At 42.4% G+C, this 24236-nt stretch overlaps 1 protein-coding gene across 2 annotated transcripts in view; it reads left to right on the forward strand.

Annotated features, from left to right (window-relative positions):
• Positions 1-23637, forward strand: part of GLRB (glycine receptor beta) — a 31821-nt gene extending 8184 nt beyond the window's left edge. For both annotated transcript variants that reach the window (XM_035113331.2, XM_035113332.2), the window contains 8 exons: positions 5533-5639; positions 6406-6473; positions 6641-6870; positions 7679-7761; positions 8753-8893; positions 15768-15920; positions 18439-18731; positions 22778-23637. In XM_035113331.2, the coding sequence (XP_034969222.2) occupies positions 5533-5639; positions 6406-6473; positions 6641-6870; positions 7679-7761; positions 8753-8893; positions 15768-15920; positions 18439-18731; positions 22778-23074 (1372 nt within the window). In that variant the 3' untranslated portion in view covers positions 23075-23637. The remainder of the gene's footprint in view (positions 1-5532; positions 5640-6405; positions 6474-6640; positions 6871-7678; positions 7762-8752; positions 8894-15767; positions 15921-18438; positions 18732-22777) is intronic.
• Positions 23638-24236: the final 599 nt, after the last annotated feature.

Raw genomic sequence — 24236 nt, forward strand, 5'->3', positions numbered from 1 at the left:
GCAATCTTCAGGATGCTGTTTTGAAGTTTGTGGACTTGGATAAGCTGTCAGACAGGTATTGCATTGTGAATTGATATTATTTCCATTCTTATGCTGGAAGTATTGAGTTCTTTTTGCCTTTTGAACATTCAGGACAGATAAAGGGTGTTGGGAAAATGTAAGGTGACACTCGACTGGAGTTACTAAGAATATATGACTATGCTTCCATGGGAAATAGCTTTGTGTTTGTGCACGAACTGTGTGCATCTGTGATGTGTTAAGGTGAGCGATTGTATGTATTGATTTGCTCCCACCCACTTTGTTGTCTGGCCTTGCCCTGTACCCCTTGATGGGTTAAGATTCAGTGCCTTAAGACTCCATGTGTTGTTCAGAATAGGAAGTGTGAAAGGCTGCAGTGTTTCAGTAATGGATTCAAGCATTCTGTTTTGTGATTTTCCTTGACTGTAGTTTAACCTTCAACACTGTGAAACAGGGTAACTTGGCAAGAGAGCTTCTGTATGTTCCTAACAACCACAGAAACAGGAAACATGAATGGACCACATTTCCTGTTTTCATGTTTCTTCTCATACATTTGGAAAAAGAGGCAGGTTTATCTATTCTATAGTATGGAGAGATGTTTGTCTTTTTGTTGTGGGATGAACAAACCAGAAATATGTGCATTGCCATATAATATACAACAGTCCATAAAAGTAAGGTCCCAGTTTGTAACTGATTTTTGTTGTCTTAGTCCAACATGCTAGCCATTACAGCAAAATACCTCTGTACACACTTGACTTACTGTATGTAGAACAGCAATTTGGGCTCATGGTGGCTGCTTCACACATTCAGATCTAGACTGAGAGGGGAGAAGGGGAAGCCTATATGCATTGCAAAGGAAGTAGTAGTCATTTTAATAATCTATAGGAGTTTCTTAAAAAAATAATGTAAATATTAGAGAGTCATTTTATTTTAAATTCCAGTCTGTGTAGCTGAAGACAAAATCCTCTTTACTGAAACTGAAGGTATTACTGAATTAATCAGGATGTTTAGTCGATTAATGGTTTGCTAACAGATTAAAAGCATGAGCTCATTAATCAGAAATGCTGATCCAGCATCTCTCACTACAGTGGCTGGAACACAAACTTCTGCTGTCTGCTACTTGTAGGCTCTTTCATGCCTCCTGTTAGAATCTGGAAGTATAGCCCAGCTGGGTTAGCACTGAACAGAACAGATAGATAGGCCAGGAGAAGAACGAGAAAGACAAGGAGAATAATCTTCCTCCCTTCCTGCAGGTGTTGTCCTGTGCTGTGTCTCTGGCTATCAGTGGAATTTGAATTGATGTAGGGCAATATGTGTTATCCTAGTGTCAAGCTTAATCTTCCTTTGTTCATGGTCTTTGTGCGTGTGGGCTGGCGGGAAGCGGAGCTTAGCCTACCTCCCTAATAAAATTTCACTTTTTGAACAGAAACAAGTGATTCCATTGGATGTAGGCAGGGGCATACTAACACTGGGAGTAAGGGCTCTTAATCTTGCCTAAGAGTTTGAGGAATTTCCTGTTACATAGCAGCATGGGATTTGTAGTGCTTAAAACTCTGAATTGTTGTTTCTCATATATAGCTTGCAAAACTAGCAAGCTATAGAATTCATAGATTGGCTCTGCTGGAGCAGGCTTTTCTACAAGAATCCAATCTACCATGAAAGTATTTGTTTGAATTCATGTGGCTGCTATTAGGCAGCACTGCATCAAGGAATGCTGTGATCCTGCTCCTCAGGAGAAAAGTGAAAGGCAGAGAAGATATTTGTTGCTTTGTTTGCCTGTATTCAGCAATGACTTGCTGCCTAATCACTGCCAGACTTTATCTGTGAATATGTTTGCTGCCATGTGATTTCCTATCTGCTAGCCTTGTGTCATCACTAGCTTCTTGTCTGAATCTGCCTGAATGAACGGGGAGGGAACAGAGTCACTGCCACAGGCAATCCATAGCAGTTCTTCTGCTGGTGATGTTAGTCAGGGCTTTTGACCTTATGGGAACTACAGCCTCTTCATGGATGGCTACTATGTGTCATGCATTTTTTCAAATAGCTATGCAAAGTTTCATTTTTGTACTGGTTTTAAAACAATGTACACCAATTTGAACTACCAGGAAGCAGGAAAAGGTGTTTTGCCAGAGGCCATACATGATTAAAATTCAAGGGAGAGAAGACCACTCCCTCACCATAACCACTTTTGTCCTCCTACCTGTCCCCATTCTCACAGCCCCCTCCCTATTCTCTTTCAGCACAACTTAGTTATCCAGGGCAGCCTTTGTTATTCTTATACCATGTGTGAAATGCCATAGCCTCCAATAGGTAATTTGTGCTGGAAGAGAAGGAAGAGGATATTAGGGGTCAGGGTGAATGGGTGGCCTCTAGGGTGTTTTGGGTAAGTGAATGAGTAACTTACAAACCTTGGATTAGGAGAGAAAATGAACCATTTTGGGGGGAAATAATTAATCGTAGCAAGTGGGAGCAAGCTTACCCATCTCTATTTTCTAATGGTCTTGTGTCTTTAGACTTTATTATCATATCTGCAGCCCTCATCAGGCATTCTGGTTAGTTTTTAAGTGAATGTGTGAGAAGTGTCCTAGAGAGACAAGTTGTCACAGGAACACGCTGGTCAGTAATCACACAGTTCAATGTTGGAGGTAACTCTTTATTAGCAAAACCACAATCTTCACAGACTTGGTTGAGGGCCTGGCCTAATGAGCAGAGCAGCTCATTCCCAGTGGTTCTACTCCATAAAAATCAGTTGCCAAGACAGAAAGTCCCCATCTCCTTCTTTTCAAGCCTTTTCTAAGCAATCAGAGACTGTGGCTTCGTGCAGCCAACATCTCTGGCCTTTTCATGCCTCTTCTGGTTCTGGGATACTGTGGGAAGGGGAGCTTGTTGCAGCAGGAGGGGGAGAGACTCGTGACTCTTCACTAGCTTGACTCATCTCTGCCTTTTGGCCCCGCTCCTCCCACTCTCCTGCTTCAGCTTCTGCCTCTGATTGTGGACTTCTCTCTGCCCCACACTCTCCCAGCTCACTAGGCCCTGTGACCTCTTCAGCTTCCAACACCTCCTCTTCCCAGATTTCTCCCTGTTGTCCTTCAGACCTCTCACTGTTGTCCCACCACTCCTCAGGCTCTGAGCCCCTGGTGGTTCCCCAATCGGTTCCTCCCACCATTCCTCTCTGTCCAACCACTCCATGACGCATGTGCACTAGCTCATGTCCCCTCCTCTCCATTACATTTCCCTGACTTGGGATGGCAGTTGGATGGCAGACCTGAAAAGAAATGGCCGTCCTGTACTCATGAAGGCTCCCTACATTTTTTTAAACCCTGATTTTCTAGGGCTTCTGGAACCTTGATTTTTCCAGGGTTCCAAAATGTGTTGGGAACCCAGCACAAATACAGAAGGTTCCCCATTGCAAACAGGTGCCCTTTGCAAGTTGCAGGGGAACTGGAACAGTAACGTGGAATGGAGAAAGGGCAGTACACTCATTCCCACAGCTCTCCTCCACATGTTTAATGAACATCAGAATGCCTGAAGGTGGCTTATGTCATTTATGAGATGCATTAAGGTTAGAGATGCTCTGTTGATATATCTGTCACATTTTTGGTTCTCACGAGGCAGGCTAGGAGTTTACAATACAGTATTGTTTATGTGTAGGAGACTCTAATTGTGGGCATCAGCTTTCTCTGTGGGCTCAGCCTCACTGATGGCTGTTCTTGCCACTTCTGGTTTTCTTAGCTTTCTCTTCTTGCCATCTGAGCTGACAGCAGATGCTTCATCCTGGCAGTCGTTGAGTAAGCCTGGCATAAGCAGAGAGGCCCAAGAAGATAGAGCTTCCACTCCAGAGCTGCAGTGTTCAGGCCTTCTGGCCACATGGCAGCATTCCAATCTCACAGTTTACTATTAAGTAGAAGGTTATGGTTATTTAAGCCTTGCCATAAAATCCCTATTAGAACAACTACGGTATGCCATATCGGTTATAATTTGGTCAACTTATAAAAGATCTCCAACCCAAAGTCCCCCACCCCCTCTTTTTGCTACTGACTGAACACAACATTTCCCATCAGTATGTATTGAACGTAAGGCTTCTTCACAATATTGGGAATCCCTGCCATTTCCATTTGAGGGCATTTGACTGGCATTTGGGATGCTTTCAAAGTGCCCATGCTGCTGCTTCAACAACGTTTGCACAGGTGCTAGCTTGCTGGTTGGCTGAGCACCCTCTTTGTCATCAGCACCCTATGATGCCTGACTTCCTGGCATTTTATGAACGAACCCTTTAACTGATTATGAGCACAAGACAAGACTCAGTTACTGAGGCACGTTATTTAAACGTGCATTTCATATTGGAGTTTTTAGTGGACCTGGCCATTGTGAAAGGCTGAAATCTTAAGGTCACCATGACCTAAAGACATCTTAGGAATTGTAACTAGGTGTTTTTTTTAAAAAAAAACAGTAATGCCAGCATATTAATAGCAAGAACTCTCCAGGCACTCAGACCCTGCATCCCATTTGATGCCCTGCATTCAATGCACTTGCATAAATGCGTCAAGCAGGTATACATTGTTCAGAGGGCCAGTGTATGTTGATGAACCCAACCCCATTCCCAGAGCTATCCAAAGCCACCACAATATGGTTTGGAGATCTACCACCTCCAGTGGTACGTGCAACTCCTTACATCTCAACCCCACACTATGTGATGCCCATGGCGATGCTCCGTATCTTCTAGGACATGTCCTGACCAATATGCATAATGGATAAGTAAGAGCCCTCCCAATTTTGGGGGGTCATGGGGCACATTTCAAAACCTCAAAAATTGGCAAAGTTCAGAATTACCCCCAACCCAACAGCCCTCCCCCTAAAAGCTCAGTTTGTTTGCTTTTTAAAAATAAAAAACTAGGAGGTGAGATAAGATTTTGTGCTTTATATGTATTTGTTTTTTATTGTTTTTGTTTTTTTCTTTTTTCTATTTTTGTCTTTAATGCTTTGTATTGGTGTATCTTTTTGAAAAACTTAATAAAATATTATTTAAAAAAAGATACCATTTTAAAATGGCTGTTATGAATGCAGAGAATCACGGCAACTCTTTATAGTCTTGAGCCTGATTCAAAACCAAAGGAAAGGAAGACTGGTTTGTGTGAGCTTTTTATTGGCACAGCATTTGCTTCTTTCTGCTAACAACAACAAGAAGAAAATGATTTTATTATTTATTTATTTTTACATTTTTAGCTTTCAATGTGCATATTAGACAAACACCAGCTCCCTCGGCCTGAAAGCGAGATGAGCGCTGCAGCCCCATAGTCACCTTTGACCTGACTTCACTGTCCAGGGGTCCAAACAAAAACAAAACAAAAACAATAGATCAAGGTTTTTAAGAAAAAAGTGTGGCTCTTTTGTTCAAATACATTGCAAATTTATCTTCTGCACTGTTTTTGTTTAATTTTTGGAGCTTGAATCAAATATGCTAAGATCAGCTGTCTAATTCTAACACAAATAAACAGTGTACATTATTTCTAACAGACAGCAGTCACCTGAAGATCTTGCAAGGGTGCCTGCAAATTCTACCAGCAACATCTTGAATAGACTTCTGGTTACTTACGATCCCAGGATAAGACCAAATTTCAAAGGTTGGTTAATGTACAATAACTTCAGTTCAGCTGTTGAAGCTACTTAAAATTTCTCTCTCTCTCTCTCTCTCTGTGTGTGTGTGTGTGTGTGTGTGTGTGTGTGTGTACCAACAACCAATTACATTTTATTTCCTTAATCCAATGGACTGGCCTGATGAGATTCCAGTCCACAATAAACAGAGAGGTAACTGGGCCTTTTTGGGGGGCTTCACTGTTCAGGGCCAGCTCTAGGGGTAGGCTGGGTGGGGCAGGACACCAGGCCGGCAAGAAATGGGGCAGGGCGGGGGCTCCGGAGCAATCTCCGCACCACGGCGCCCGGGCGCCCGCCATACTTAAGACGGCCCTGTCACTGTTTGGAAAAAAAATGTTTTTATTTCCCTAATGCTGTTGTGAAATTTGAAATGTGCTGCTTTACCAGGGATCATTGCCCTTGCTGTTACATGTACATCTGGGGTTGTATCCAACTAAGTTATACTTTGAGTCAGCCTATTCAAATTTATAGGCCTAAGTTAGTGATATCCATTAATTTCAGTAGGTCTGTTCTGAGTAGCACTGCATTGCTCAACAACTTTGGTAGCCCTATTAATATATCTCTATCTTTTTTCTCCCAGTTCTTCAGCCTCCCTACCTGCTGCATGAGTCTTGAAACAGAACTATCCCAATCGTTTTTGTTTGTTTTTAAATGTGGGGAAGAGAAGACGCACTGAATTGTTTATTTTTATTTTTGAAAACTATGAGACTGATTTTTCTCTCTCTCTTTTTAAAGGAATTCCAGTTGATGTAGCAGTCAACATTTTCATTAACAGTTTTGGATCAATACAAGAGACAACTATGGTAATGCTGCTGTTTCTTGGATATCTGCTTGTGGGTTTATTAACATAATTTATAGCCTACTTTCCATGAAACCAAAATAGAGCTGTGTAAACATGCTTCTTGATTTAGGCTTCGTATGTTGACATTTTCTTGCCTGTCTAATGCATTCTATAATACGTTTCCAATAGGATTACAGAGTGAATATCTTCCTAAGACAAAAATGGAATGATCCTCGACTTAAACTGCCCACTGACTGGAAGGGGTCTGACTCTTTAACTGTAGATCCCACCATGTTTAAATGTCTGTGGAAGCCAGATCTGTTCTTTGCAAATGAAAAAAATGCCAACTTCCATGACGTCACACAAGAAAACATTCTTCTCTTTATATTCCGTAATGGAGACGTACTGGTCAGCATGAGGTACTTCTTCTTTTCAACTGCAAAGTTTTATTATAGACTTTGAGCAAATGAAAGTCTCTGCTTGATTAACTGAGTAGATGTGAGGCACAGATTTGGGATATGTTTTTTTTTAATGTAAATCAAATTAAATTAAGAAGTACACAATACTTTTGAGAAATAGTGGAGCTGCTATACGGTCAGTGAATGCTTGCTTGAAAATTGTGAGTTAGAATGGCTTTTGAGCTGAAATGGTATGCCTATCTGCAGTCTTTCTGAGGACACGAACCACTGGATTTGGGAAGTTACAAGGGTGTTCACATGTTACGTTCAACAAGTGTACAATGAGTACCTGTGTGTGCAAATAATTGAGCTATGCATTCCTGCAGTTTTATAACGTTGAATGAGTCTAGTCTGTATACTTGTGTACACAATAGCTGAACTGTAGAAAACATCAAATCCTTCACACAATGTAGAGACAGCTTTATACTTGTATTCAGTGTAACATAAGAATAAGACAAGACGAGGGATCATTCTCTTCCATTGACAAGTTCTCACATTACACAACTCCACATGGATACTATACAGATAAATCCACGAGAGCCTGATCATGTCTCTGTGCTGTGCTGTAATGAAGCATGTGTTTCCTGCGTGCTGAAAATGTTGCAATGAAACTCCCCTAGAGTAGAAAAATAACGTGCATCTTTATATGAATACATTGCATACTGATCTGCTACATTTGTGAACATGAAAGCAAACAACAGCCACCACCTCCACAGCTAACTTGAAAGTTGCTTTGAATTGCTCACAAGCTTTCGGTTTATATTTCCAGATTATCCGTTACGCTTTCCTGCCCGTTGGACCTGGCCTTGTTTCCTATGGATACACAGCGTTGCAAGATGCAGTTGGAGAGCTGTATGTAAATCAGATTGTGCATAAAAATAGCTACCACTTCCTGTTGTGCCTATATAAACCAAAGGAGGATACACAGTGCACAATGCTGTTGAATGTGGACTTGTACAGTGGTTTCAAAAAATCATGTTCATTGGTCTCCGCCTTTTATAATTCAACCCCTAGCTGTGGTACTTTGATCCTATGCATCAAAGTACCTGGGAGTAAGTCCCACTGAACTCAGTGGGAGTTATGTCAGAGTTAAAGTGCATATAATTGTGCTCCATAGGCCTGATCTTAAAATAATTTGCTTGGAAGCCCAACTGGTTTTCACTGAAATTTATATCTGTCAAATGCTGTTAGGATCATGGGGTAGTTTTAGCAGGGATGCTTATCAACTTCAGGGATTCCGTATCACAAGAGACTGCAGACGCACAGCAGAGTGGGTGGAAGCATGTCAAAGTAACGCATATGATAGGGAGGAAAGACCTGTGGACCTTCCTTGCTCCTTACCTGGATTGGGGTGGGCCGGGGTAGCAATGGGGTTGGAGCCATGCGGTTGCATGGGGGGGAAATTCACAGGTGGGATATCAAAAGGGTGAAAGACATAACTCAACTTTGAAGGAGGCGCCTGCAGCATAGTTTTAGAGGACAGTCTTAACCAAATGAAAGGTTCTTCAAAGAAAAGGTGGTCCTTCAGATGGCCTGAGACCAGACCCATATAGGGCTTCTCGAGTCAAAAAAAAATGGCATGCTGAATTGTGTCTGAAAACAAACCGGAAATCAGGGGAGATGTTTCAGCAGCAGTGAGATATGACCAGCATAAAGAATACCCATTAAGTAATGATGCTGCCATGTTTCAAGTCAAATAATCTAGGGGACAGTATGATTGAGCATTGTAGAGTTGGAAGGGACCACAAGGGACATCTAGTCCAACCCCCTGCTATGAAGGAATTTATTTTGGCTATTGCATTTGTTATTTTTATCTCTTAATCCTTTTTTCCTAAACACCTAGTTGGTTACACTACCGATGATTTACGATTTATCTGGCAATCTGGTGATCCTGTTCAACTAGAGAAAATTGCTTTGCCACAATTTGACATTAGGAAAGAAGATATTGAATATGGCAACTGCACCAAATATTACACAGGAACTGGTATGTAATATTGAACATTGATGAATTTCATGGCATGGTCAGACTCTGTTCACCTATAGCAGTGGTGTCCAAACTTCTTTCAAAGAGGGCCAGATTTGATGAAGGGAAGGGCCAACCAAAGTTGTTGAGCTTGTTTTTAGGATTGCACCCCAGGAAATAAACTGCCACAGGGGCTGGATTAAACCGACTGGCAGGCTGGATTAGGCCCCCAAAACAGACTTTGGACATACCTGACCTATTGTATAGAGTTGGCGATAATCTGTCAAATTCTGACTTACTATATATATATATATATATATATATATATATATATATATATATATACTAGCTGACCCGGCCACACGTTGCTGTGGTTCTTTCCTGTGATCCCCACCCCACCCTGTCCCGATCCATGATGTATCCTGCTCCTCCTCCCTCCACCCCGGCTCATCCCTGTGTTGTCCCTGGGGAGTGTTGGCCCCTCCCCCATGTATGTCCATACCTTGGCCCCCACCCTTGGAGAAGGAACTGTTAGGTTCTGGGTTTTATTTCCCAGCATGCACTTTTGTCTGAGCCTTGTGTTGTCCCTGGGGAGTGTTGGCCCCTACCCCCGGTATCTTCCTACATTGGCCCCCACCCTATTTACTTTTGTCTGAGCCCTCTGTTGTCCCCTCCCCCCTGTATCTCCATACATTGGCCCCTGCGCACGCATGGTGAGCATTTCTATATATTTAGATTAAGGATCGGGGTGATGATGTGCCCTGGGAGGCAGAGAGCTACTTAAAAAATCCCGAGGGGGGGGGGTGTCAAATAGTGAAGCCCCATAGCCCTGTAGCAACAGACAGGCCCAGACAGAAGGAGGGGGGTCATATGGGCCACTTGGTGCAGGCCTCCAAATCTAAAGGGGGCCTCGGTCTGCATATTCACAATCAGTAAAATGAAAAAAGTAACAAAAGGGTTAAAAACAGGGCCACATTATCTTATCTACCTGGCCCGGGCCTCTGGCTGGCCCTGCAAGGGCCTGGCAGCAGAAGGTGCATTCTGAATTACCTGAGTTGTTCAGTTCCATAAAAAACCCAGGAAGTGGCAAGGGGAAGGTAGGGGATTTTAAATGGGGGTGGGGGTGGGGGTGGCCACTGCAAATATCTGAGGACTTAAACTGGGGAGAGAAATGCATGGTTGTTGTTGTTTTTTTAAAAAAGACACAGAGGCTTACAATCAGGATTTCTAAGCATTTGCGCAATATGAGCCATACCCCAAAAATAAGACATAGTGATAGGCACAGTTCTGCAGGGCCCCAAGGAAGAGGCAAGGCTGGACGCGTAATAAAAAATAAGACATCCTAGAGCTGGTCCTCGACCATAATAATAAATAAATATAAGACATCCCCTGAAAATAAGCCAATGTGGGGTTTGTTTTTTTAGGAAAAATAAATATATGACAGTATGGGTAGAAATGGATGTTGGAATGATCTGCAAGTAAAAGGTGGGAGGTGGGTATGAGATCTGAAAAGAATTGTAAATATTAGGAAGTTAAGAAGTCATGTTGCTGGGGGTAGAGATGTGGCATCCTACCTTTAGAGTCCTTTTTGGATTGGTGGAGTTGTAGTTTTGGTGAAGGTAGTTTATCCTGGGGTTGTCCTGGATATTTGCTAGGTACCCTTACTTAAAATGGCCGCCGTAGCCTCGTCCCCAAGTGCGTGTTAGGAGAAATGATGAATGACTGCCTAATGCTGCCAGGCCTTTATTAATGCAGCCACTGGGAGAGGCTTTGGGCTTGGGCCTTGTGGGTGGAATGGCTGTTTTGGTGGTTGTTGGACAGTTGCTCCCCCTACCCTACGTCAGCCCATGACCTATTTGGGCTCCTCCCACCCAGGGCTCTATTCGGTTTAGTATTTAAAGGGCTGTAGACTGAGGCCTAGTCTGTAAAATGGAGCCAAGGCCTAGTCTTTAGGCTGTAAAGTAGAGGTGAGGCCTTGGCTTGGGCTAGTATTTTAAATGTGACCCGAGGCCTCTGCCCTGTATCTGCATTCCTTGGCCCTGGCCTGACTGTGTGGGTTGTCTGGTAATAGGCCCCCTTCAGATCCCCCTGAGCCTCAGAGTCCCCCTGTTTTACAGGATCTCATGGCGGAGGCAGGGTTTGTGGGTGTGACGCGTCCTTGTGGCTAATCCCTGTGACTGCCCCCACGTGTCCTGATCCATGATCTATTCTGTTTGTGCCCCCCCCATGACCAGCATATCTCATGACGTTTTGAAGGATGATATTTATTTTTGTCTTGTGGTTTTTTTGGGGGGGATTGGGGGGTAGTGGTGTTAAATTGTAAAGTAAAAACCCCTTGCCATGTCCCCAAGTGCGTTGTTGTGGGTTATCCCCCCCCACTCGGCCTAGCGGAGGCCTGGCAGCCTGACAGGAGCCTAGGGGTGATAATGGATGCCTTTGTGGCCTTCAGTTGCTTGGTTGATGATGATGTCATTTGGTTTGTGGGTGTGGCTTAGATTTCACAGGAAGGGAGGGGGTGTACTGTGGGAGGAATTCCACTTGAGGGCGCTGTTTGACTTGGTGGGAAAGCATTTCTGTACCTGCGCAGGTGTGCAATTTCAGGAATGCTTGCCCCCAACAACGCTCTAGGAGTGGCCTGGATCGTTGTGTCCAAATTTCAGGACGATCGGTCAAGCGGTTACGGAGAAAAGTGGAACCCCGGATTTCACGATTTTTACATTTTTATATATATAGATAGTATATGGTATATATATACTATATATATAGTATATATATATATATATATATATATATATATATATATATATGGATTAATGTTTAGATGAACATCGACATTTTAACCACAAAGTGATGGGGGGGAAATGCTTTCTCTAAAATAAGATATCAGAATGGAGGGGAAGAAGTCATGTTTTGTTTTGCAGCATTTATGCAGTCCCAATATCTGTCTTATGAATCAAAATACCTTGATATTTCTAATGGGCCATCCAGGTAGAAGAGCAGCAGCCAATGCCGTACCCTTTAGATGTTGCTGGTCTACAGTTCCTATCACCCTTGACTATTTGCTGTGTTGGCAGATGGGAGTTGGAATCCAACAACATCTTGAGAGCACCACATTGTCTACCCTTGATGCAAGATTTAGATAGCACTCAACCCTATAAATAGTATACTTATTTGTGAGATAGAACATGTTTGAGAAAATGCACCTATATTTCTGAATGGTGTCAGAAACTGTAAACAGAAATATAATATGTCAATTACTCTGGATGTGAGTGAAGCAGTTGATGAGTCACCACTTCCAGAGCCCTACCAGAGTGAAAAGTGGTACATTTTCCATTTTCTCCCCCAGCATTCTTCCTCCCCACTTCTCATTGAAACCAAAGGTGGGCAAATTACTCAGGCGACCTTTAGGCTGGTGTAAGTAAGGGGCCCAATCCTGGGGAAACAAAGGGGCCTTCGCTGTAGCACAGGCATCCCCAAACTTCGGCCCTCCAGATGTTTTGGACTACAATTCCCATCATCCCTGACTACTGGTCCTGTTAGCTAGGTATCATGGGAGTTGTAGGCCAAAACATCTGGAGGGCCGCAGTTTGGGGATGCCTGCTGTAGCAGATCCAAGACTGCTTCTGACATCAACAACAACTGGTGGAATCAGCTCTGTGCCCAGGGAACCTTTGACAGGTTTGGGGTTGGAGAACCTCCCCAGAGGACATGACCCTTCCTGCCAGCAGCCCTTTTTCCACCAGTGGAGAGGCTCCTCTGTTCAGTGCTAGCCTCCTCCAGTCAGCAGATCTGGGGTTGGGATTGCTCTGTTCCTTGTTACACTGAAGAAAATTAATCCTACAGACAAGAACACCAAGGAGAGGGGGGACTGAGATACTTAATTCACTGGGTCTGTCAGAAGAATAGGTTTTTCACTGACTGTCCTAAAACATGGTGCTAGAGCCTAAGTAGGAACAGACCTGTAACATTTGCTTGAGGGGTTCGCCTGATCTGAAATTCAGCAAGTGCACTAAAAGAGGGTTTGTTCAAGTGATGCATTCCAAGTAGAGCTCTTGGTGATGCAGCCAGATAATTTTAGACCTTGGCCTTAATGGCCTGGACTATATTAAATGGTCAAATTTGGGATTGGCCCCATAGAGAAGAGTCAGAGTGGATATTTTATGATGCAAAAAAAAAAAATCTACCCTGGTTGTGCCATATACCTTGTGATGGAATTAATGGTCTCCATTATCCTATTTTGGAGAGGTCAGAAAGGGAGTAAATTGCAACCAAGTCAGTCAGGTTGGGTGTCTGAAATTACATGCACAATGTACCAGTGGTTACAACTTGTTTCATCCATGTAGCTTATGATGTAATTATTGGTTCCTGGAAGCAATTTTGGCAGGGCTTCCATCTGTCAAGTGACCCAGCAGTTGGTCATGAGACTGGTAGTGTCAGAATTCCCACGACTTTTGTAAGCTGTCTAGGTATCCTCTGTACTTAATGACATGTATTTTCGGATAATGGCTCTCCTACTCTAATACTTCTGATGTCTTGATGTTCAATCAAGTACTAGGTCTGTTAAGTGGTTAACAAGCCAAGCTTATTATGTGAACAGATTAGTACTCACTATGAAGTTGTGCCACACTTTTTAACAACAACAAAAAGAGGTGCTGATATTGCGTACCCTTGAGTATCCCCTGGAAAAAAGCACTGGTTCCACCACTGAGGCTACTGCATTAAACCTTAGTTCCTGAAACCTGATCTGTGATACCTGGTTTATGCAGATTGCCATTAGGTAGCTGCTGATATTTCTTGCTAACTATGATTGTACTAACTAGCCTTGATAATGACTAGATGATTAGCCTAGTGAGTCATACTAGTTGACACTATAATCGGCATGGGGGCATTATGATGAGGTATGTAAGAGGGGGAAATAATCAGACCTCCATCAAAGTGATCAGTGGAGGGGGCGGATTGCTGACTCATTTGCATTAGAGCTTTATTGTTGCCTGACATCAGTCCATTAATTAATTAATTGCATAGATTCAAAATCAATTAATGGCTTCAGTACAAATGTTAGCTTTTTGTGTGTGGGTCTAACTGTAGTAGTAAGATGACGAAATTCATAGTCTGCCACAGTTTTATGGGGCAATATCTCATCATATCCTGAAGATTGTAGGAGAACATAATACAGTTACGAGGTAATTGCATTCAGAAACAAATGGCACAATATATTTTATTCAGTTAGATCACTGTTTCTTCCCTATTTCATTTCATTTCTCTATTAAGCAGTGATTGCCAAAGTCCAGCTACCAAACTAACTCTCGTTTTTGCCCCAGGCTGGTTTTTACAGCTGCATATTCTTTGACTGGATTTTGAATCAGATTGTAATTCTGCAAAACTGAGATGCAATGTGTGTATTGGCAGCTACAGCATGGGGATTAATTGTTCTCCCAGTTATGATCTTACTTTTAGAGGAATTGGAATCCTGATAGCACTTAACACAACTAAATGTATGCAATCCAGCAGGTTTCTATGCCAGGCAGGGAGGAGCATTGGATTGAGTGTCTCTTTGCTTGGCTCTGCTGTTCCAAGGGAAGGGCTGAGACAAAGGGATTCTGAGCCAGTCTTGTAGCCATCACCTGCTGTGGCCTCATCCAAACCCAATTGTTGCACCCACTTGGTGCTGGGTTTGGCCCTGATTGCCCCGACCCTCCTCCACCTTCTGTGACCACTGTGGTGTCCCTGCTCCATAAGCCCCACCCCCAACAGGGGATAGGAATTAGGATTCCACTCTTAGTGTGTGGGAGCAAACATGGCTAGAGACAGCACAAGCAGGAGGAGTTTCAAGATATCTCTTGTGTTCAGTTTTGACTATTGAATTATTATTATAATGAAACTGCCAGCTGGCCTCCCTTCATGTGAAATTTACATTGTTCATCTCGGTGACTAGGAATGTTATGCTTTCTATTGAAATATAATATAAGGGCTTTTAGTCAGAGCAGGAGTGAATTTCTGACCTAACACAAACAGCTGAACACATAAAAGTCATATATAGTATGGAAAATGAAATAAGAATTTGACAATCCGTGGAATCCGTTTATAAATGGCATAGAAAGCATTCCACTAGCTCAAGATCATAAAAGAGGAGAGGAGCAAATAACCAGGACATATTCAATACATTAATTAGACAATTTTGCTCTTCATGTTTTATTTTAGTTGTATTTTGCCCCGGACTTTTTAGTGATTATTCCCAAAACCATTAGCAACAAACTTTATGTTTTATTATGAATGTTCGTACTTAGGTTTGTTGTGTAAAGAGGTTGGCTAGAGAGTGGTCAGTCCTGTCTCTGAAGATCTGCACTAACGTGTCACTTAATATCATTGAGAAAATTCATCCAAACATTATTTTTGTATTTTACAAAAGGAGATTTGCACAGTCACACAATGAAATTTCATTACATAGATTTCATTTCCCCCCCCAAAGCAGGAAGTGGAATACTGCCATATTGGCTATAGCGTAATATCTACTTATGTTTTATATACAAGAAGAAGTAATCCTCTTATGGAAACAAACCTGCCCTTTTTGTCACTATAGGCAGAGGAGGATACTGTGTGTATATGTGAGTGTGAGAAACCTCTTACATTCACCAGGCCTTAGTCTTGCTGTTTTTCTCTCCTGTCAACTGACACAGAGCTACTAAAAGCAGATATTCTCCTTGTTCAGTCCCTGCCACAAAGTATTTGAACCCGAATTAGGGCAAGCTCAAAGTTCAGGACAGCTTCTTTTGAAATCATATGAAGAACCCACAAAATGTGGAGCAAGAGGCTGGGTGATTTTAAAGCATCCTTATCTGAGACCAGGGGCTTATAGAGACATGAATACCTAAACGTGTCTATTCTTCCTCCAAAGGTTACTACACCTGTGTAGAAGTGATCTTCACTTTAAGAAGACAAGTTGGCTTTTACATGATGGGCGTTTATGCTCCCACGCTGCTCATTGTTGTCCTGTCATGGCTCTCGTTTTGGATCAATCCTGATGCAAGTGCTGCAAGAGTGCCTCTGGGTAATCCTGAGTTTCACCTGCCGTCAGAACCACCCAATGTCACCCAATGTCTGTTCTGTGGTTCCTTCAGTAGCAGATTTCATTGGATTACTGAAGGCAACTCAACTCTCATGGCATGCTCTTCACTCTCATCCCAATCTTCTTTTTCAGTCCCATACATCTCTCCACTTTTTAAAAGACAAGATCTGTAGCCTGTCTCTGCTCTCTAAATCACCACTGTGGCGTGTATGAGTGCAACTGTGAGTAGAACTTCAGAAGCGTTATCAGTTTTGGGGTGCAGGGGGAGAATAACAGGTTCTGGATCTTTAAACCTTAGCCAGGGGGAGTATATGGGGCTTCACCAACATTTGTTGAACATATGGGGCATAGCTGTCAAGTTTTCCCTTTTCTCGCGAGGAAGCCTATTCAGCATAAGGGAATTTCCCTTTTAAAAAGGGAGAACTTGACAGCTATAATATGGGGGTGGGGGTGGGATGATGAAATGTTTTGATACCCATTTCCATCTATAGGTTTCGGCTAAGAGTGAACCTCACTTTCAAGTGAGCATTTCAGCAACAGTCCAGAAAACTTGGATTCCTATTTTTGTTTCATCTCCTTTTGCACAGTCACCAATAGATTTGAGGGCACCCCCCCCCAGCAAACCACCTTAGGACCCATCCAAGCACTAGCCTGACTTTAGTGTAAGATGGTTTCTCGATGGGCCCTAGTGAATTCTAGTATGCACCCACAGTACCTAATGGTGGAAAGTGGAGTAATGGTGGCTCTAAGCAGCTGCCAGATGATGTACCACAAGTGCCAAGTACCACAATAGCCATGAGGTAGACAGCAACAGTGGTGCTTTAAGCATCCTAGCAGCTGCCATGTTCATTTCCTAAAATGACCATGATGTTCAATAGTTTCAAGAGTGATGCTACATCCAGGGCATTGGAGGAGGTGGAAATAGTGTGCATCTGTGTTGGTGGGCCCCGAGGCCCTAGCAGTTCCCCAAAGATACCATGTGATGCTGCTGCCCCCTTCAAGGAAACTTGAGGATGGTAGTACTGATGGTATTGCACAACTAAGTTTCCAACTTAACTATGAACCTTGCAAATAGAAAAGTGAGACGAGGCAAGCTGTCACCAGCCAAAGCGAAAGGTACAGTCTTCACTGGTACAGTCCTCACTGAAAGAGCTCCCACATTTATTCAGTTTGTGGGGTGGTCCTAAGCCACTTTAGCAGTGAGAAGATGGTGTGTCACTGTCTTTAGTTCTCTCTGCATGAGAACTAGGACAGGGCATGCTCCCCTAAATCAAATGTAGGGAATCCTTTTTAGACCATATGCCAGATGCAAAAGTGGGTGAAGCATTCCAGGCAAGCAAAAAATTCTAATTGTGGCAGGAAGGAGGGCTGGCAAGGGGTGTGGCCAAGGGGGAGAAAGTTGCAAGTGCTAGATAGAGAGAGGTCTGGTGGGGCATATTTTCCCACCTGGTCTGTGTTCTCTCACCCAGCCTAAGGTCTACACAACATGTTGCCCTCCTGTTGGCTAGACCCAGCAGCCTTCAAATTCCAGCATATTCAGAAGCCCTTCTCTGACATTTTCTGGAGCCATAATACTGTTGGTTTCAGAGCAAAGTGGCTACTTGGTTGAAATCTTTCTCCCACCCCCTTCAGCCAGATTACACATTTCCTTTGAAATAGTGTAAGATCTTATTCTTTTCCATCTCTCTGAGGATGAACTTTTCACCCTCAGATTCAAGGCAAATGGAAAGTAGCAGCAGGCCACAGTGACCTCCGCTGCCCTGTTGAACAAAGCAATGAAAGGCCAAGCTGAACTCTTTTTCTAAAATCTGAAATCCATTGACTGAGGTTAGTTTTCAAACTTTAAATGGCTGTGAAGTACAAGGTATTTGAAGGACTATGGAATGTAGCTCTGCAAAGATGAATATCCTTGGTTCTTTGCCGTCAAAGGTGGACAATTGTTAAATTCAACACACATTTTTCAAAGTAGCAACATAACAACATGATGGACGCTTAAAAATGTTTTGAAATGTATAAAATTAGTACCCATATAGACGATCACTTTGATTGCTACATTCCCTGCAGGGAAACTCGGGAGCAGAGATAGCCACCAGTCAAGACACTCAATTTCAATATTACTCCATCATTTTGTGACATCTAAAACACCATTTGATTGGTGGTAAGAACTAGTGCTGATAAGGTAAAAAGACATAGTTGTGCCATGATAAATAGAGCAGTTAGCAACAATAAAAACCATTTGCAGCCATCATTGCTTATATATGTGATCAGAATTATTATGTGATCAGTGCATGCACCGGAATCCATAATTCACCGTGTACATTCATTTTCATCTCCTGCAAAGCATATGTGGTGCATCAGCAACTCCTGTTCCTTTTTAGGAAATGCCATCCTTTAGGAACTGGAAGCATAAACATTGGAAGAGGCGGCAAAGAGGGGAAAGGGCTAGCAGTGCAGGAAAGCTTCTATTACATTCTTGGATCTTTCCCACTCTCTCCTTTAGGTATCTTTTCAGTGCTCAGCTTGGCCTCAGAATGTACCACGCTTGCTGCCGAACTCCCCAAAGTGTCTTACGTAAAGGCCTTAGACGTGTGGCTGATTGCGTGCCTTCTCTTTGGCTTTGCTTCGCTGGTTGAGTATGCCGTGGTTCAGGTTATGCTGAACAATCCAAAGCGAATCGAAGTTGAAAAAGCCAAAATGGCCAAAGCAGAGCAAGCAGAAGGGAAAGGCGGAAATGCCGCTAAGAAGAATACTGTGAATGGCACAGGCACCCCTGTGCACATCAGCACTTTACAGGTAAGTGCCTTTATTGTGTCTTTACTTTTGCAAGCTTGCTCAATTTTCAGTTTTGTTTTTTTTAAAGCATAGGGGGCGATGCTTTGTAGATGCTCAATTGAAGGGTTGTTGCCTAAGTAGTTCATTGTATTTGATTGTGATGCTGCGGGGAAGCATTTTCGAAAGTTTAAGATGCTTGCTGAAAGAGCTTCTGAAGTAGGCGCACAAAGAAGGGTAAAAAAAAAAATCAGGCTTGTCCCTCAGGGAGCTGATTTGGGCTGTCATGGCAGCAAATGGTTAGGTATCTGATTTATTGTTGTATTAGTACTGCAAGGGAGGGGGAAAGGCACTTGCGGGATTTTCTTGACTAGCCTTAGGATAATATGTACCATGACTTGTGGGGAGAGGTATCATTTGCCGTCCCAAAATGTCATGGGAGGGCCCTGAGAACAAGAGATGTGCAATCGTGGTCCTTTGCATCAAATCCTAAGGGGTGCCATTCAGAACAGCCCTGTTTTCTTAGAGGCAGCACAACATTGCCATGGCTTTATATGTAGTATTAGGTATTCTCAAAGGACCACCAACACACCTTTTACTAGGAAGATGCTTCAGCCACAAGTGGGATTGGTCCTTTAGGTCTTCAAGTGAATCAAGTCTTTGACCCCAGGAAATTTTTTGTTCCTGTCCATCAGAAGACAAAATGTCATGCCTCGGGTTAAATGCTGTGACATAATTGATTAACCTTTTTAAAAAGAAGAAAAGAAAAAGAAATTGCAATTCCTTGAGAATGGAGGGGGTAATGGCAGCTGCACTTGCTTTTCTCACCAAGAACAGAGGAAGCAAAGGAGAGCATCCTTTCTCACCATGGAGCACAGAAATGCTCTTTCTCACACATTCCAGCTTTACTCTTCCCCATCCCAACCCTTACCTTTGGTGTGTGAGACACAGACACAGGGTGTGCCAGGTTAGAGAGAGCCAAAAATGCATGACAGTGTCAGGACAGTGTGTGTGTGAGGTTTGTGTGCCCAGCCAGATAAATAAATTATTATTATTATTATTATTATTATTATTATTATTATTATTATTATTACATTAAGTGTGGCTAGTTGTATATGTGTGTGTGAGAGAGATTGTGTCTGTGTGCTCCTGCCTCCGTCCCTCCAGATTAAATGGACCTCCAGGGCCACTGATGGAGCTGCATAACAGAATGTATTTATTGTCTCATCAATTAACTCAGAAGGTATTTTCATGGCTACAGTTGAGCATCAGAATGATGGTGCAAAACTAGATCAATTATGCAGAAGATGAATAGATGCATTGCTATTGCTTAATTCCAGCTGACAGTCATGGGGAAATGTACAGCTTAGCTTCCCCTCTGAACAGTAGGAAAACACAGTTTGTTCCCTGGTGCCAGAGCCTGCCTACCAAGAAACAAATTACCATCTTGCACCCTCTAGTGACTCTTTGCGGCATCATCATCATTTATAACAAATTCCTTTTGCACATATGGTTACAGGTAGGTAGCCGTGTTGGTCTGGATCGAAGTAAAATAAAAAAATTCCTTCAGTAGCACCTTAAAGACCAACTAAGTTTTTATTTTGGTATGAGCTTTCGTGTGCATGCACACACATGGTATCTGAAGAAGTGTGCATGCACACGAAAGCTCATACCAAAATAAAAACTTAGTTGGTCTTTAAGGTGCTACTGAAGGAATTTTTTTATTTTACTTTTGCACATATGTAGGCTATGAGGGGGTGGGCGCTTAGTACTGTAGTTCAGTTCAATTTGTGAATTCATTCACACATACCATGCTCCTGTGCCAATCAGTGAAAGGAGTCCCTTAGTTAAAATTGTATGAAATTATTGTGCTCTCTTCCAGTTTTTTTAAATTAATATTTTATTAATAACATTTCATTTATAAGAAGATAGAATGAGAAAAAAGAAAGCAAGAAGAAGTGGGTGAGATTGAAAAAAGAAACAATACAGTTAGCTTACCATACATTAATATACAGAAATGCATATTCTCATTACCCTAATATACATATACTTTTCAATAACCTAATATATTCTGTGTAAACCCATTCAAAATATCATTGTACTTATCCAAAGAAAGTCTGCGTCTATAAGCTGTCCATTCATATGTTGCCATTGTGGTGTCTTCCAGTTGATCTCACAGCTCTAACATTATCCTGTAGCCAGTGTGCTGTAGTGGTTAAGAGCGGTAGACTCGTAATCTGGGGAAAAGGGTTCGCGTCTCCGCTCCTCCACATGCAGCTGCTGGGCGACCTTGGGCTGGTAACACTTCTTTGAAGTCTCTCAGCCCCACCCACCTCACAGAGTGTTTGTTGTGGGGGAGGAAGGGAAAGGAGAATGTTAGCCGCTTTGAGACGCCTTCAGGTAGTGATATAGCGGGATATCTAATCCAAACTCTTCTTCTCTTTCGGTTTGTGCTTTTGAACATATGACAGTGCTAGCTCTGTCAATAGAGCATGAGACTCAGAGTTGTGGGTTCAAGCCCCACGATGGGTGAAAGATTCCTGCAGTGCAGGGAGTTGGAGTAGATCAGGCATCCCCAAACTGTGGCCCTCCAGATGTTTTGGCCTACAACTCCCATGATCCCTAGCTAACAGGACCAGTGGTCAGGGATGATGGTAATTGTAGTCCAAAACATCTGGAGGGCCGAAGTTTGGGGATGCCTGGAGTAGATGATCTTCATGAATTCTATGAATTACCTGATTCTATTGTTGTTTCAAAGAATTCTATGAATTCTTCATGAATTCTATGAATTACCTGATTCTATTGTTGTTTCAAAGAAAGTCCCTTTCTATACTTCCTTTAAAGGCATACATTCATTTTTCTCTCACTATTTCTGAAGATAAGTGAAAAAATTAATGTGAGAGGGTGTTGTTGTTTTTAAGGCCCAAATATTTCAGTCTTTCGTTGTAGGGAAGTTGATTCAAACATGTATTACTTTGGGCTGCCCAGTCCCTCAAGATTTGAAAAATCACATTTTCATCCTGCCCATTTAAAGATACTGCGCCCCCATCCAATATGCTGATGATTGTGCATTGGCTTAAAATAATGACTTGGGCATCATGCATGTGATGAATATATTTCAGAAGGTGATGAAAATGTAGGCAATCACTCCTAAAAGAGAAATATGTATATTTCTTGTGTATCTTTTAAAACCTCTAACGAGAAATCTCCTGTCACTTGCTTCTGATACAAATCAGCACAGAGTCATAATTTTGGCTAGCATTGTTCATTTATATGTCCCTTCATAGTATTATCCAATCACAAAACATTGCCCATGTTTTCTTTCTTTCTTCACTTGTGCATTTTCTCATCATGAATATTTTCTGAAATTCCTCACAATGCATTTATTTTTTTAAAAGGACACCTCCACCCAACTTCTGTTCAGATGGATAAACATAATTTGCATTTGAGCAGATTGTTTAGGACTTTATTAGCATAGATTTTAAATAAATTACCATTATGGTTCTAGATCTTTGACTCTTTGATAATGACAAAATGTGTTCAGCAGGAAGACTTTGATGGATGGAATCTGAATTGAGCCAGGCAAATGTTTATTTGCGTTTTTAAGGCATATTCCAGCTATTCCAGCTGTCTTCATATTTATGCTAGAGTAGTTTAAAAATGCAATTGCAGATTAAGCAAGATATACAGTAAAACAATTAAAATCAATACACAACACAATTGGAACAGCAGCATGAAAACGTGGCAGTTTAGTATATCTTACTTGCATGTAATTAACAGAGCAAAGGAACAACTGGAATCGCTGCAGAGTCCAGTCGATGTAGGCCCCCAGCTAAAATAACAGTGTAGTCCTAACCACATCTACTCAGAAGGAAGTCCTATTGAATTCACTGGGGTTTACTCCCTTTACTCCCAGGTAAGTGGGCTTAGGACTGCAGCCTTAGTTATGAGTCTCAAGTTGCAGCCCAACCCGTATAGAATAGGTTAGCTAACTTGGTTGTGTGCTTGCTACTGAAACACGAGAGTAACTCATGGCTTCTGAAATGCTGTTTGTTGGCTTGTTTTCCTAGGTTGGGGAGACCCGATGCAAAAAAGTTTGTACTTCGAAATCTGACCTGAGATCCAACGATTTCAGTATTGTTGGAAGCTTGCCAAGGGATTTTGAACTGTCAAACTATGACTGTTACGGAAAGCCCATCGAAGTGAACAGTGGGCTTGGGAAGTCTCAGGCAAAGAACAACAAGAAGCCTCCTCCTCCCAAGCCTGTCATCCCGTCAGCTGCCAAGCGGATCGATCTGTATGCAAGGGCGTTGTTTCCATTTTGCTTCCTTTTCTTCAACGTCATATATTGGTCCGTATATTTATGATAGACCTTTTTATTTTTTGAAGGAATAAAGAAGTGTGTGCAATATACGCCATTCCATTCCATCATGAAGGCCGGTCTGCAACAATTATTTTGCATTTGCAAAGCAATATATTGCATATTAGATGCCCTATGTGACTGTAATTGGGGGGGGGAGAGAAAGGGGCATCCTGGTTTTGAATGAAAGCATGACACCGCAATGTCTGTGCTTGAACCAACTGTTGTATATAAATGTACAGCGTACATCCTGCTTTAGGAATATATGAAGGACAACGCATACTACATTATTGAAGCTGGACAACACTCCCTATGAACATAACCAAGAGTCAAAGTGTTTCTGATAATGAAACCGATGTGCACGCTGATTACCAGTAAGATCAATATCCTAGTATATGTAGTATTTAAAAGTTCTCCTTATGACTCTCAAAGCCAAGACCCACCTTGTTCTTGTATAAAGTTAAATGGCACTGTGGAAGAACAAGCTGATGTTGTAATTCAAATCATGTAGACTTTGTAAGTGGGCCAAGTATATCTTAAGCTGATCTTGTCTATGTGGAAAAATAAAGATCAGAGAATTACTAGTTTTCCAAAATCAGATCATTTATTTAAAAGTGCACCATGTGTTTCAGCATGAGCCAAGCATGCTGCCAAACATAGTGGATGGAGACTGGCTCAGTGCAACAGACTTTGAAGAAGCCCAGGACTAAAGAGTTCTCTCCTATCTATAAGGTCACCTACTGTGCAGTCCTACATACTCATTACACTGGGGATGGAGACTTGCAGCTACTACGCTAGTAGAACGCTGCTGTTTCTATTAGATGCTCAGCCTGGGAATGGAAGGATCAAGTACGGAACCAGAACGTACAAAAATAGTATAAAAATTTCAGTTACAGCATCTCTGGAAATGCTACCAGTTCCCACCAATCACGTACCATGTCAGAGACGACACCTGCAGGTTTTTCACACCCAGAGGTAGCCAGGGAACTCACAGTGGTAGAGACACGCCCCCCCCCCAGCACCAAACCCTCCGTCACCATGCACACAAAAAGCAAGATGGCAACATGCTGCCCTGCAGCGGACAGGCATCTCTCAGGTAAGGACTTGAATCCCCTTAGGCTCCTCGCAGCCTAAGCACAACACTTGCAAATAGAAGATGCACAACACAG

This window comes from Zootoca vivipara, chromosome 9 (genome assembly GCF_963506605.1).
Source record: "Zootoca vivipara chromosome 9, rZooViv1.1, whole genome shotgun sequence".
NCBI classification, from domain to species: domain Eukaryota; kingdom Metazoa; phylum Chordata; class Lepidosauria; order Squamata; family Lacertidae; genus Zootoca; species Zootoca vivipara.